We start from the raw sequence: 14,645 nt of genomic DNA on the forward strand, positions 1-14,645 counted from the left end.
TATTTTTGTCTGGTTGAACAAGTTTTCTGGCAATAACTTAAAATTGACATCAGGCATCCTCAGAGCTGCCCAGATAGTCACTGTGATATCTGCATCGTGTAGACAGCTTGAGAAAGGCAGGGATTTGGGTTCTGGGTGTCCTTCAAGCAGCCAGAGCAGAGCCCACCCTAAGCATCTGACTTGAAAGTATCATCACTCTTCTTCTTCCCCGAGTGGAATTCAGATTGGGTCTGACTGTCCTGGTGACCTTGGACTGTGATCGTCCCAGGGAGGGACTGTGGCTCACTGATGATAATGATAGCACCTCCTCTGTGCTTTATATTTGGTTTTCCCAATAATTTAGTGAAGAAGACAGAGCCAGCATAATTACCCCCACTTTGTATATGATGAAGCTGAGGCCCAAGGAGGTGGAGTGACTGCCAAGGTGACATTTATAGATTAGTGTTAGAGGCAGACACATAACTGTGGCATTCTCAGTCCTGGGCTGGTGTCTATAGAATGTGGTATGACCAGGAGGCAGACAAACATGTAAAGACACCACACTGAGGAGTTATGACATTGAATGCAGGCTGAGCTCACCTGCCCCGGGCTAAGATCATTTCACAATCTTAAAGGGATGGCTATGAATGAATTGGCAAATACAGCAACCTCATAAATTCACTAAATTATTAGCTTTGTATTTTGAATTTAGCAAAAAGGCTGTAGAATATAAAACTCCTCCCCTCCCAGCACTTACCTGTTGAACTTGTCAACCTCACTCCTCCGAGCGTGATACTGAGAGCTTGCTAGACATTCATCCCAGCACCTGGGCAAGGTGAACTCCTCAAGCTTCTGGTTGAAGTGTGTCAGGTCCCCTTCTTTGTACATGTTCTTCATCCGCACCTTCCCAAGGAGAGAGACACTGAGGCCTTGTTGGCACAAGATGAGGGCAAATCCTACAGTTAAGCTTCCGGCCCCTCTCATCAGCCCCTGCCTGTCCTCTGCCCCCAGGGGAAATACCCAAAACACAAAGCCTCTTTCCCCCAAAGTAGGCTAGCCCACTATGACCTGTGCCACCAAATTCCCAGCTTACTTCCTCAGCAGGCAGCCCGCAGGTCACTGCGACTTCACTCATCCAGTGCTCAGCAATGAACAACCCCTGGGGCCCCCCGAAACCCCGGAAGGCCGTGTTGGAAGGCAGGTTGGTCTTGCACAGCCTCCCAGTGCCCCGGATGTTGGGGATTTTGTAGGAGTTGTCCATATGTAATAGAGCTCGTTCCATTATCTGAAGCAGAGGGAGCCAACATGGGAGAGAACAACTTTTTTATTTTTTACTTTTATTTTTGCATTGCAAAAATTTTATTGGACAGCATTGTTACAGACAAATAAAAATGAGCAATCTGGGTGTGCATGTTTCAAAATATATAATCTCAAAAATGTAAGGTTGATAGAAAAAAGGAAGCAAGTTGCAGGAGGACAACTAGAGTATCCTCCCATTTAAATAGGTTGAAAGGAATGGATAACAGTTGCCTTCAAGAAGGGAAGTGTGTGTTGAGAGATGAAGTGGCTGGGGGACTTCTCATTTATATCCTTTGCATCTTTTAAATTTCAAACCATGCAATTGTATTATCTATTTAAATATAGTATGAGAATTCTCCTGGCCCCCAACCAATTCAAGAAAAAGGCCCAATGTATGTACAGTCTGTTTGGACTCTGGCAAAACCATATTTATTAGTTACTTATTGACATCTTCCCATTATATTATCTAAAAAAAGTAATCCTATGTTTCTTCTCTGTGATATTCTTTATCAGATATTTAGTGAACAGCCATATGTCTAAGCATGTGCTTATATTGCCACCCCTAACTTTTCCAGTTGTATACTTTTGAGGAGTTAATTTCCACCAAACGCCCTTTCCCTGAATACACACCTACTTCCTGTCCCCTGTCCTTCCCATAAAGCTATATTAAAATCTGATCAACAGGCCGTTTAGTGCTCTGATTACTTCTCTTGCTTATAACATTTACCCCTGGAGTTCATAAATTGTGTCTTTATTTTTCCATTTGCTTAGTTCTCTGGGCATTTATTACTAAGTCAACTTAAAAATGTATGCTCATCAGTTGGGGGAAACTGCTTGAATTACTTCTTGAGAGTTTCCTTCTCTCTTTTTTCCATTCTTCCCTTTTGAAATTCTATATGGATCTTCTGGACTCGTTCTCAAATTTTGTTGTATTTTCTCTCCTACTTTTCCACGTTATTTCCTCTTTGGGGGGCAGAGCTCCTCCATGTTCTTTCAAAACTTCTGCTTACACAGTTATGATTCACAAGAGGTCATTTTTATTCTCTGACTGGTCCATTTTTATAGCATACTGTTCTTTCCTTAAGGTGTAATAACTCATCTCTCTGAAGCCATAAATGGTACTTTTACTTGTTTCATTTGGGTGTGGGTCTTATTAGTTTGGTTCTTTTATATATTTTTTTATTGATTTCAGATAGGAAGAGAGAGATCAATAATGAGAGAGAATCACTGATAGGCTACCTCCTGCACACCCACACTGGGGATCAAGCCTGCAACCCAGGCATGTGCAGTGACCGGGAATCAAATATTTGCTGGGTTGAATTTAAAAGCTTGTAAAATCTTGGGGAGAAGTACTACATCTTTTTCAACCTGATTTTTCTACAACACCAAGAAGCCAGTGTTATGAATTGTAAGAACATTAAAAATGTTTCCTTTTTTGAACAATGTTTACAGCAGAGCTGAAGTGTGAAGTTTCCTAATTGAGCCCATTAGAGAACCCCTAGCAGGGAGGGGTTGGAAAGGCGGATAGTGAGAAACTTCTGCTTTTCTTGAAATGTTTGACTTTATCTTTTTGTTTTATATATTTTTATTGATTTCAGAGAGAAAGAGTGAGAGAGATAGAAACATCTATGTTGAGAGAGAATCATTGATTGACTGCCCCCTCATACTCCCTACTGGGGATAAAGCCCCAAACCCAGGCATGTGCCCTTGACCTGAATCGAATCTGGGACCCTTCAGTCTGCAGGCCAATGCTCTATGCATTGAGCCAAACCAGGAAGAGATGACTTTTTCTTTACAACAAGAATCTATGCACATGTAACTAGTATGGTTATAAAATTAAGGTTTTTTTTAAAAAAAAAAAAAACTTTAAAAGGAGTACCACCAAGGTAACTTAATTTTCAAGGTTGACACAAATATGTCTATACAAGACTCTTAGGAGAAGGTTCAAAGCAGCATTAGCCACAAAAGCTAAAAACTGGAAATAACCCAAATATCCATCAAGTAGTGAATAGAACACCAAATATGGTCTATATCAAGAAATATTATTCATCAATAAAAATGAATGGATGAACAACGCATGCTATAGCATGGATGAACTCAACAACATTATTCTGAGAGAAAAGCCAGATACAAAGGGCTACATAGTGCATGATTCCAGTTATTTGAAAAGGAAAATCTACAAAGACTGAAAGTGGATTAGTGGACATCTGGACCTGGGCATGGGAATAAGAGTAACTGCAAATGGGCATAACAGGTCATTTGGAGGTGATAGAAATGTTCAACACCTGGATGGTGATAATGGTGCATGACTTTAAAACCATGAAATTATATCATTCAAATGGATGAACTTTGTGATATGTAAGCTATTTTTCAATAAATTTTTTTTTAAAAATTAACTCAACTCCTTATTTAAAATTCAAATATCACAGAAATGTGCAGTGTAGAAAATTACAGTGTGTGCCCCCCCTCCCCTTAACCCATCCAATCACTGTTTGGTGTGTCTTCTTTAGACTTTTCCATGCATATCACTATACATATGTGCACACAAACAATGTCACCATCCTACCTAATAAAAGGGTGATATGCAAATTGGCTGCACCTTTGCTACACCCAAGCCACGCCCACCAGCCCAAGCCATGCCCACCAGCCAATCAGGGCGAGTATGCAAATAAACCCAACCAAGATGGCTACAGCCACAGAGAGCAAGGTTTCCCAGGCAACAGAGGAAGCCAAGCTTTCTGGATGCCCTTGCCAGGCCTAAGCCTCCACTCAAGCTACAAAGTTTCAATTATAGAAGGTAAACAAATTCAAACAGAATGGCGGCAGCCACGGAGCTGGAGAGATCAGGCCAGGGTTGCCCACGGCAATGGAGAAAGCAAAGCTTTCCGCACACCCTGGCTGGGCCCAGGCCTCCGCTTAAGGCTACAAAGTTTCAATTATAGAAGGTGAATTAACCCAAACAGAAATGGCTGCCGGCCGTGGAGCATGCAGGAGGCTTGGCTCCGCTCCAGGCTACAAAGTTTCAATTGTAGAAGGTAAATAAATTCCAGATACCAGGGCCTCCGCTTGGTCGCCAGGGGGCATGGCCGGCCTGCAAACCACCACAGGCCCCTTGCTCAGGCTGCCCCATGCCCCAAGGGAACCCCCACCCTGATCCGGGACACCCTTCAGAGCAAACCAGCTGGCCCCCACTCCTGCACCAGACCACTATCCTATCTAATAAAAGAGTAATATGCAGATTGACCATCACTCCAACACACAATATGTCTGCCCCCATGTGGACACAAGATGGCCACCACAAGATGGTCAGCAGGGGAGGGCAGTTGGGAGGCACCCGGCCTGCAAGGGAGGGCAGTTGGAGGCGATCAACCCTGCAGGGGAGGGCAGTTAGGGGTGACCAGGCCGGCAGAGGAGGGAAGTTGGGGGCAAACAGGCTGGCAGGGGAGCAGTTAGGCATCAATCAGGCTGGCAGTGGAGTGGTTAGGGGGTGATCAGGCTGGCAGGCAGAAGCGGTTAGGGGCAATCAGGAAGGCAGGCAGGCGAGCAGTTGGGAGCCAGCAGTCCTGGATTGTGAGAGGGATGTCCAACTGCCCGTTTAGGCCCGATCCCGGGATCGGGCCTAAACAGGCAGTCGGACATCCCTCGAGGGGTCCCAGATTGGAGAGGGTACAGGCTGGGCTGAGGGACACCCCCCTCCATGCACGAATTTCATGCACCAGGCCTCTAGTATTATATATGAAGTTTTGTAACTAACTTAGCTTGCTTGTTAAAATATCTTGCACAAGAAGGATGAGTTTCCAATCAGAAAAGAAAGATGATCATCTCTGTGCTTTAGCGATTAACCAAGGATGGAGAATCTTTGAAGGCAGGGACCAGTTGGAAGCTTTACAATATATCAGGCAAGAATGGAGGAGGTGTGTACCTGGCTGTATGAATAGGTTGCAGGGGCATGCCCTTAACCTCCCAGTCAGCCCAAAGTGCAGGAAGAGGCCCTACTTACACCCTTAGAGAGATCCAGGGAGTTCCCAGCATTGCTGTAGTGTTCCACCTCCAGGGCCACAATCTTCCCTGTCTTCATGAAGCCAACCTGACAAGAAAGAGAGTGTTTTCCCAACAGTCCCCTAGCTCAGTATATCTCTACCTCCCCCCTCCCACCCACGCCCCCTGGAGGGAACAGAAAGAGCAAGTCACCACACCATGAAAAAGGGGGAACATAAGACATCATCAGAACCAGAAGAAAGGAACTAACATCTCCGCAGGGATGTACCCTGGGCTCAACCCTGGAACACCTTCTTCCCACACTCCTTTCTACCTGCTCCTGGCTTCTGGTTCTACCCCTGTCTATCTCCACCTCTCCACTCCCACTTTTGCTACCTGGAGGGTAGAAAACATAGTGTTGGTAATGATAGGGCAGGCAGGGAGGGCTGGGAAAAGAAACTGGGAAAGTGACTGGAGTCTCTCCTCATAGCTTTTGACCAGCAAACAATAAAAGCTGCACTTTACAAGAGCTTCAGCGTGCTCTGACACCCCTCACCTTACGCAATCATCGAAACAAACCCTTAAGGGTCATTTGATAAGTGAAGAAACTGGAACCCCCAAAGACCAAGTTACTTTCTTTAAGCCCACAAGAATTAAGAGAAATATAATCCCTTTGTGGAAGTTTAATCATGAGACAATGAGAAGAGTTCAAAGTGCGGGTGTTCAAAGCCAACTCGTGGAGAGAGGACGCCCAGGTTCACAGAGTGGAGCTAGACTGGACCCTGAAAGGTGGTACTGGTGTGCAAGGGGACAGGATGCAGGGTGAGAACAGGAACTGGTCACCCATGGGAGCCCAGAAAAGGCCTGTCTTACAAGGAAATTGAGCAATGCCCAGCCACACGTGATCTGGCAGAGCAGGTGCCCACCCTAACAACATGTGCCTCTAACAACTTGTGCCTGTCCAGGCCCTGGGAAGTTCTGTTTCTCGTTGTGAAATACTAAATAGTCATTCTGGTTTCCACAACCAGCTGTGAACGCGTTAACACTAGGCCATCCTGCAGGAAGGATTTCCCCAGGTCTGCTAACCAATCATGTTTCTGAACCTGAGTGGACAAAAACTGAATTCGCAAAAGCTGTGACATCACCCTGTGACACGGGGAGGCCTGCCAGCATCCACAGCATCACCCCTCTATGTTGGCCAATATGAATGTCTCCTGTGGCTATTTCTCCTTGGAACTTTTACAGATAGTCCTAAGAAAAGTGAGAGTCCATCCTAAGGAGATGGCACTGCCCGCCCTGGCACAGCCCCCAGCATCTGGAACCTTGTATCTGGCCAGGAAGGGATTTCTGCCGCCTGTGATCAGCATGTCCTCATGGCGATCCAGCATGCAGCGTACAGGGCAGCCAGTCCTGAGGGAGACACCAGAAGGTAAGAAAACTGGGATCCCCGCAATAGCCCAGCCCTGTGAGTTTCGGGGGTGAAAACAGCGGGAAGACTTCTTTTTTCGCCAGGCACACTCAGCACCGATGAGCTGGGCTGCTTTGCTGTCTAGGCACTGGGCCTGACAAGGTGGGGAATGTAGGATGTGAGCAGTGTCCTTGCCCTCAGGGCCCTCACAGCCAGGTAGGGAGATAAGGACACAAGCATCAGAACACTAAGAACCACGTGATGTTATCTTCACCCCATGCCCAAAAGTTCTAAAAACTGAAGGCTGTGAAAATGAAAAGCAAGGAGAATCTACATCCCAAAGAGGGAAATCCAGAAAGCCTTCCTGGCAGAGGCAGCCTTCTTCTTCCCAGAGCACATGGGGAGGACTCACTTGTATGCAGCCAGGGCCACTGCTGTGGATAATAGGGTGTTCCGGGACTGCTTCCCTCCAAAGCCTCCTCCCATTCTCTTCACTCGGACCACAATCCGGTTTGCTGGAACCCCCAACATGTTTGCAACAAAGCTCTGTGGGCAAAAGAAAACACACTTGCTCTGAACACATCATCTGGACTTACCTCAGCCTTGACCCAGAGCCTGCCTGATAAGAAGAGGCCTAATTACTGCTGTGAATCTGAAATTCCCAGATTCGAGAGTCCACCCTCCTCCCAGTGCTGACCCTTGGGTAGTGGTGCTGGGGTCCAACACTAATGAGTCACTGAAGACTGAATTCAGACACTTGCTTTTAACCAGAGAGGCAAGCAGCTAGGCACAGCTACTTTCAAAGCAAAACTCATTCCATTGAGCCAGGAACTGGTGGGTCACGAGGGTACAACCAGCTGCCAAATATGCTGGCATCTGCTGTCACATAATAGGCAGTAGAGAAATGAGGACTATTCACGCTGCTGCAGATAATTTAGTGGTTCCTGTAGCTATCACTTACCCAACCGCTTCATTCTACACGCGAGGAAGCTTAGACCACATAAGATGTGACCAAGGCCATATAGCACTGGAATCACAATAGCTAACACGAGGCTCTATCTGAGTATTAAGACCCATCTAATCATTACACCAACCCTACCAGGCCCTATTTTATAGAAGAGAATGATTTTGTAACAAGCTCAGTGACACCAGCTTGTTGGTGATAGGGTCTGGTCCAGGAACACTACCCTCTAATTCCCTTCTGGACCAACCCAGGTCTCCCTCTTCCCATTTCCCACAATGCCAGGAGCTCTCTGGTGTCCTCGCCAGGCCCCTGAGCTGACCCACAGGACACCTACCTGGGTCGTCTTGGTGTTCTGTGCGGACACAAACAGCTCCATCTCCCCTGCCTCGCCTTTTGGGACAGCGATGGTGCAGTGAGTCTCCATGTAGAAGTGCTCTTGGCCACCAATGTACAACTCACCTGGGGAAGCAACAAGACCCGCACAGTGAGCCTGCTGCTGCAGAGGGGACACGTTTGCTTAAGAAGGGTGTGTACTTGCCAAGTGCCCAAGGCAAGAACCAAGTGCTCGCAGGTAACCTCTAGGTTCCCCAACTGGTGTGAAAAGGGGTCTCAGTCTTAGCAATCTGAGAGCTGAACCCCCACCTCAACAAAGAAACCAGAATGACACTGAAATGCATCAGGCATGAAGCTCTCTTCATGCTGCAGCCAGTGGAAATCGGAGAGATTCAAACGATTACTGTAAAATGTTGGAAAAGATAAAGAATCAATAGAGGTAATTGACAAGCTAAAAATACCTTCCAGAATGAAAGCTATCAGGCCAGTTAGTGAGTTAACTTATGAGTGACTTAACGATGCACAATAGAAACATAGAAAATTCCAAAAGGGGCCTGTCTGCTCAGCAGCTTTACCCTGGGGTTAGAGCTATGCACCTGATTTCACAGTGTGGATGGTGGAGGAGAAAAAGGGGGGCAGGGGACGCACTAGCTAAAGAGGTGTGAGAACTGCCTTTGGTCAGGGGCCGGCGGGGGGGGGGGGGGGGCGAGTCCACGTGGCTAAAGGCCTGGCAGATCCGAGGCTGACCAGGCATCTGAGGCTATTATCTTCCCCAGACAAATCCACCACACTAATCCACCAAATCCACCACACTAATCTCTCTCTAGATCATTCAGGTGTCTCCAGCCCACAGTCAGGAGAGTGGAGATGACTGAAGGTCTTTCCCAGCCAACTGTCTACTATTTCCTTACAAACACCAGAGGAACTCTTCTGTTCGGAAATGATAGGAAATCACTTCCCTGCCCCAGGACTCAAGGTACAGCTCTTGAATTTCATTCACAAGCCAGGCCGGCCCAACCCCAAGGCTGCACGTGCAGCTGTACCTGAAACAACGTTGTCTGCTTCCGAAAACCCCTTCTTGAGATTTCCTTTCTCGATCTTCAGCTCCGGCCCCCAAAAGGAGTTGTTTTTTATCGCATCCTGAGGATCAACAAGAAGCTTCAGCGACTTGACTTTCAGAGGGAGGAAGGTGGTTTCTGAGTGCGGAAGAGAAGCTCCCAGAATGGTTGCCCTCTCTTCTCACATAGGCATCTCTGCAATCTTCTCATACAGATTTAAAGTAAGCTCATGGCAGAGAAAGATAAATATCACATGATCTCACTCATTTATGGAATATAATGAACAACATAAACTGATGAACAAAAACAGATCCAGAGACAGAGAAACATCGATCAGACCGTCAAATCTCAGAGGGAAGAGGGGGGGCGTGGGGGGAGATCAACCAAAGGACTCGTATATAAGCATAACCAATGGACACAGACACCAGGGGGCTGAGGGCATGATTGGGGGAGGGGGAGGGGATGGGAGGGTAATGGGGGATAAGGACACATATCAAATACCTTAATCAATAAAGAAATTTTAAAAAAAATAAGCTCACATGTAGCCCAGAAAGTCATATTCCTCCCTTTCCTCAGACAGAGGTGGACTACCTTAGATCTTGAGGAAAAGCAAAGAATCCCTCAAGGACCCAAATGGAGCTGAAATTGGGTAAGAGGGACTCAGTGTGGCTGTTAGTGGACTGAGTCTAGGATCACGATGGGGAAGTTTTCACAGGACCACTCAATCCCAGGGCCAGAAGAGATTAAAAAACCTATCTAGTCAAATCCCACCTGCTGCTCGAATCTCCACTAGAGGATCCTAAACAGTGTGCTCCCAGAGACAGGGAGCTCAGCCCTCTCACAGGCAGTCCATTCTCATTACCTCAATGGAGATAATGGCTGGAAGTTCTTCATAGGTGATTTTCACTCCTTGAGCTGCTCTCTGTGCGTGCTCTGGGGTGTCCGTGACCACGGCGCCAATGATGTGCCCAACACAAGTCACCTAGGAGTAGAGCCAGACTATTGAAGAACACCACAAAACACCTCAAGAAGCCAATTATTTTGAATTGTTCAAAGGGCAAAAAGGAAGTCCCCGTCCCCACAATTTCCTATTAAGGCACATCATAGGAATGCCCTGGGGCCTTTTCATGTCCTTATTCTATTATTTGGGTTGTGTGCTCCTTCATAAGTGTTTAGAATCTGTGGGAGTAGAATGAACTTGGAGATGATTAGTATTAGAATGGCAAATTTACTTCATCTCAAGGGCCAATTCTGATGATTTAGTACTGACAGCCTGTTGAGAAGCTGCCCAGGGTAGAATGTGGTAATTGATCAGTGATGTCTGCCTTGAGCAGCAGAAAGGGCAGTATGGTAGCATGACCTGTATCTGCCAACTCGGATCTAATACAACCCCCTTGTTCTTCATACAAAGACATGGAGACCCAGACAGCAAGATCACAATTGGCTTGTTACCAGCCCATGATTAAATCTTAGGCCCTGACTCCCAGTTTTATTTTCCTTCCACCACGAACTCTCTTTCATCTTCTGTTTGTCAGATTTATACCAACAAATCCTCACAGGCAGCCATTATGTCTTATATTTACCTAGATGCCCAGAAGCAGTAGTTTCCAAATGCTAGTTCTTAGACTTGAGGACTCATAAACTAGTTTTTTGTTAGATTTATAAAATAATTATTATCTTTAATTAATAGTTCAGTTCCTATAAAAGATTCACGAATCTCCTTCAGAGAGAATTTTCTTTCAACATGCTCCCCAAAATAAACAACAAACAAAATATTTGTCCAACTCATCTCTTTGGAAAATGAGGTTTCTGACAATAGGAACCAATACTTAGTATGCCTGTCCCTGATCATTATTTCTTGAGGACCCTGTTCAGTTATTGACTTAACTAGAAGCCCATTTGCAGGAAGAATCCTGCAAGCAGCCCCTGCGGCGGCGTGCGCTGCTGCCGTTGCGGCCCCCACACCTGTACCTGCGCACTGCTGCCGCCCGCCCCGCTCCGCCCCGCCCGGGCTTTCCCTCTGGCAGCCACCTTGCTGTCCGCTTTTCCTCCCTCTTTCTTCTAAGTTGTCTTCAGTCTTCACTCCTCCCTCCCTCAGCGTATGCAAATTAACCGCCATCTTCATTGGGTAATTTGCATACTTGCCCTGATTGGCTGGTGGGCGTGGGTTTGGCTGGTGGGCGTGGCTTGGCATAGCGAAGGTGCGGTCAATTTGCATATTACTATTTTATTAGGTAGAATTGGTTAGTGCAATGGTTTTTGAACCTGAATGGTTCTCACCAACCATAATGCTAGCTGTGCTCCTGGGGTTCTGGGAGTTTGTAAAGCAATGGGTTTTTCAAAAGCTCTCCCTCTGGAGTCCTGGTGCCTTGAGTCTACAGTTTTTCTTTTGCTTCTTCACTTTTACAGCAAAAATAAGGTGAATATGCCCTTCAGCAAGACTGATCCACTTCTAATTTGCAACATTAGGAATTATAAAGTGACTGCTTGAGAAATACTCTGTAAGTATATGGATTTTGTAGCAGCTGTTTTGAATGTTTGGAAACGTGTTTTTTTGGCAGGACTTTGTATATAGTTGAAATCAATATATGGACTTTCATATAAGTGAGTTATCAGTACACACATAATGGTGATATTATGATCTCTATCTGGTTAGTTTATTTAATGTATTTTTATTTTCTTTTAGTAAAGGAACTCAATATCATACCCTTAAGAACCTGATTGCTAGTCCAAATACAATCACCAGCCTTTTTTTAATGTCATGTTGGCATGGAGTCATTCTACTATGTACAAACAGCAGCCATCAATTAAATAAACAAATAAGCATTAAATGGAAATAAAAAGTGCTACCAAGCATATGCTCTCCCTTTACGGATTGTCCTGAATATTGGCCAATGGGATGATGCAAAGATGTGCAAATGTCTAGTCTTTTCAATATGAGGGATTTGGAGGAATGTGCATAAATTAAAACTTAAATATTCATCCCACTAACTTCATGTTTTAAAAATGCAAGCCATACCTTATCCTTCGCAAAGATAGTTTCATCATTACCAAGTCCAGTTTTGTTACTCCCAGGAATATCATCAGCAGAGATAAAGCAAACAAACCCCGGCACCTTCTGAGCTTCTGAAATATCTATGGACCTGCAAAAATGAGCAGCATGAGGGGCCAGCAGGAAAACCAAAGTGGGAGACCCGCCATCCAACTGTCCTCATTTTGATGGTTTTCCTCCACTCTAACTTCTCCCTTCTCCACATGCTAGTCTATTCTATTCTATTCTATCCTGTCCTATTTTATTAGGCAAGTGTTGATTAAATGTTTACTATGTGAAGGCTACTATGCTGAATCCTGCTGGGAAGATAAGATGAATAGGACAGTCCTGCCCTCATGGACTTATCACTATGCCCTGTTCCAATGTCCAAGTACAAGGGAACCAAATCATAGTGAACAGCAATCTAAATGCTGACTAAAACCCACCTCACAGCTAATACCCATTCAGAATGAGCTTGCTGTACTCATTCAATGGATCTGAGCCACGTCACACAGACAAATTTCTCTCCCTACATTCACAGAGCTATCCCGGAATGGTAGGGCACCCCCGTTACAATTAGACAATTCAGGCCTCCAAGGGAGAAAGCATGGAGAGTCCATCAGTTATAACAATCTGAACTGGGTCCCGCTCACTCTGGCCCATGACCCCTTGGGGAATAGAACAGAGGCACCTCAGAGAAAGGTATGGGATCTGCTCTGTACCAACCACCTTTTAAATAGGTAATCCTCGCCAGAGCCCCAGAAAGTCACTGTCATTGTCCCCACTTTACATTTGGGGAAACTCAAGCTCATGACAGTTAAAGAGCTTGTCCAAAGCCACCCAGCCAGAGAGCAGTGTAGCGAGATTAGGACTGAGGTTGAGTTGTGAAGAGCGCCAACATCAGGTCCACTTAAGCTCTACCACACTCCCTTCCAGGTGCCAGCAGCTGGGAGAGCCCCATCACTGCATTACCACAGAGTCCCCCACCTCCCCCTCCCATATCCATTCAGGCATGGCTGGGATGGAGCAAAGTTCTTTGAGTGGACGGTGTGCAGATCATGGTACTCTCAGTATGGGCTCAAGACAAGGGCAAAGGCAAATGAATTTACGCCATGGCTGGCAACCATATCATCTTAAACAAACTTTTTTTTTTCAGGGACCTGGAAGAGTTTTCCATTCCTGGGATCTTTCTCCAGGCTAGAAGTGTCAGCAGAGGAAAGACCAATGACAAGGAGACCCGATCCCACATCCATGCTATGGTAAGACCCAAGGAGGGTCACTTGTCGCTGGTCTGCTCAGCGGGATGTGTCTCTAGGGCTCACCAGGAAATGAAGTCCCAGGCTCCAGCCTGAACACCCAGAGGCAGCACAGCCCAGTTGCTAATGCTGCCTGGCTTCAAACTCTGGCTCTGCCACTTAGCAACCGTGTGACCAGGACAAGTCAGTTACCCTGCCTGGTCCTCCGTTTCCTCATCTGGAACATGGAGAGAATAATAGGACCTACCTATAGGATTATTGTGAGGAATAAAGAAGCCAATATATCTAAAATGCTTTACACCGAAATGTGGTAATTAAGTTCCATATAAATGTTAAGGGGTTTTTTATAATCATTACTATTATTAATTAATTAATTATTATTAACATAGAGGTGGCATTCTTGCCGTTCAGGCTCTCGAAGTTCCACAAGCAGCTACAAGAGACTACTTTCTGCTAGGTCCTTTGTGGACACTATCACTAACCCTCACAAAAGCATCCTATTACATAAATATAGGGGAACGTAGAGCTTAGTCACACAGGCCAAAGTCATGGATGCTAAGCACCAGAACAGACATCCAATCCCAGGTCCCTCACTCTAAGGCTGTGTTCTTTCCTTTAGTGCAGACTCAAGTTCTTCTGAAATTTTCCATGGAAGTTTAGTCCAATCTCAAAGTGCAGATGTAACCTGATCCTGTTAAGGGCCTTCCAGCAGCTCCTCATTGCTATTTGGCTCAAGTGTAATCTCTCTGCCCAGCAAATCCAAGGCTTTGCTGATCTGGCCCCTGCTTACCTCTGCAAGTCCACCCTTCACCCTCCTGGCATCCCCAAGCCCCTAACCTCTCCGGCTCCTCTCCAGGCTGTAGTTTTAAGATGATCCCCATCTTCCCCTCTGGACTGACAAGGGAACCTCTCCAGTGCCTGGCAGGGTGCTGCCAGCGCCCTCCTCTCCAAGTGTATTTACTACACTCACTTGATCTTGGCGTGCGCCTGGGTGCTGGTGACCAGCCGGAGGTATAGCTCATTCTCGTAGCGAGGGATGTCGTCACAGTACACGGCCTCCCCGGAGGCCTGCATGGCCGAGGCCAGGTGGGGCAGAGGCTGGCCCACTGTGTCCTCCTCAGACTGACCCTTGGGCACCTCCTGGAATGACATGGACACCAGTCAGGCTGAGCTGGGGGGGATACTCTTCTCCCACAGGTCTAGGGAAACCGTGGGGAGTCTCAGGCCAGGTGGCCAAGCTACCCTAAGGAGTGAGAATGGAGGGGCAGGAGGGGAGCAGGCAAAGGAAACAGAAAGGCATGTGCTAAGGCATCAGGAAGGTGGTCATAGGCTCACCCCA

The 14,645-nt window shown here is 46.3% G+C and overlaps 1 protein-coding gene across 1 annotated transcript in view; it reads right to left on the reverse strand.

Annotated features, from left to right (window-relative positions):
• The window catches only part of LOC307112143 (xanthine dehydrogenase/oxidase-like), a 64,083-nt gene that overhangs the window by 13,329 nt on the left and 36,109 nt on the right, over positions 1 to 14,645 (reverse strand). The window contains exons 17-26 of the mRNA XM_079792563.1: positions 14,277 to 14,446; positions 12,039 to 12,162; positions 9,882 to 10,001; positions 9,005 to 9,101; positions 7,963 to 8,087; positions 7,077 to 7,210; positions 6,579 to 6,666; positions 5,279 to 5,365; positions 1,073 to 1,264; positions 737 to 882 (exon numbers count right to left, since the gene is read on the reverse strand). Coding sequence (XP_079648689.1) covers positions 737 to 882; positions 1,073 to 1,264; positions 5,279 to 5,365; positions 6,579 to 6,666; positions 7,077 to 7,210; positions 7,963 to 8,087; positions 9,005 to 9,101; positions 9,882 to 10,001; positions 12,039 to 12,162; positions 14,277 to 14,446 — 1,283 coding nt within the window. The remainder of the gene's footprint in view (positions 1 to 736; positions 883 to 1,072; positions 1,265 to 5,278; positions 5,366 to 6,578; positions 6,667 to 7,076; positions 7,211 to 7,962; positions 8,088 to 9,004; positions 9,102 to 9,881; positions 10,002 to 12,038; positions 12,163 to 14,276; positions 14,447 to 14,645) is intronic.

This window comes from Cnephaeus nilssonii, assembly GCF_951640355.1.
Source record: "Cnephaeus nilssonii genome assembly, chromosome: 15".
Taxonomy (NCBI): domain Eukaryota; kingdom Metazoa; phylum Chordata; class Mammalia; order Chiroptera; family Vespertilionidae; genus Cnephaeus; species Cnephaeus nilssonii.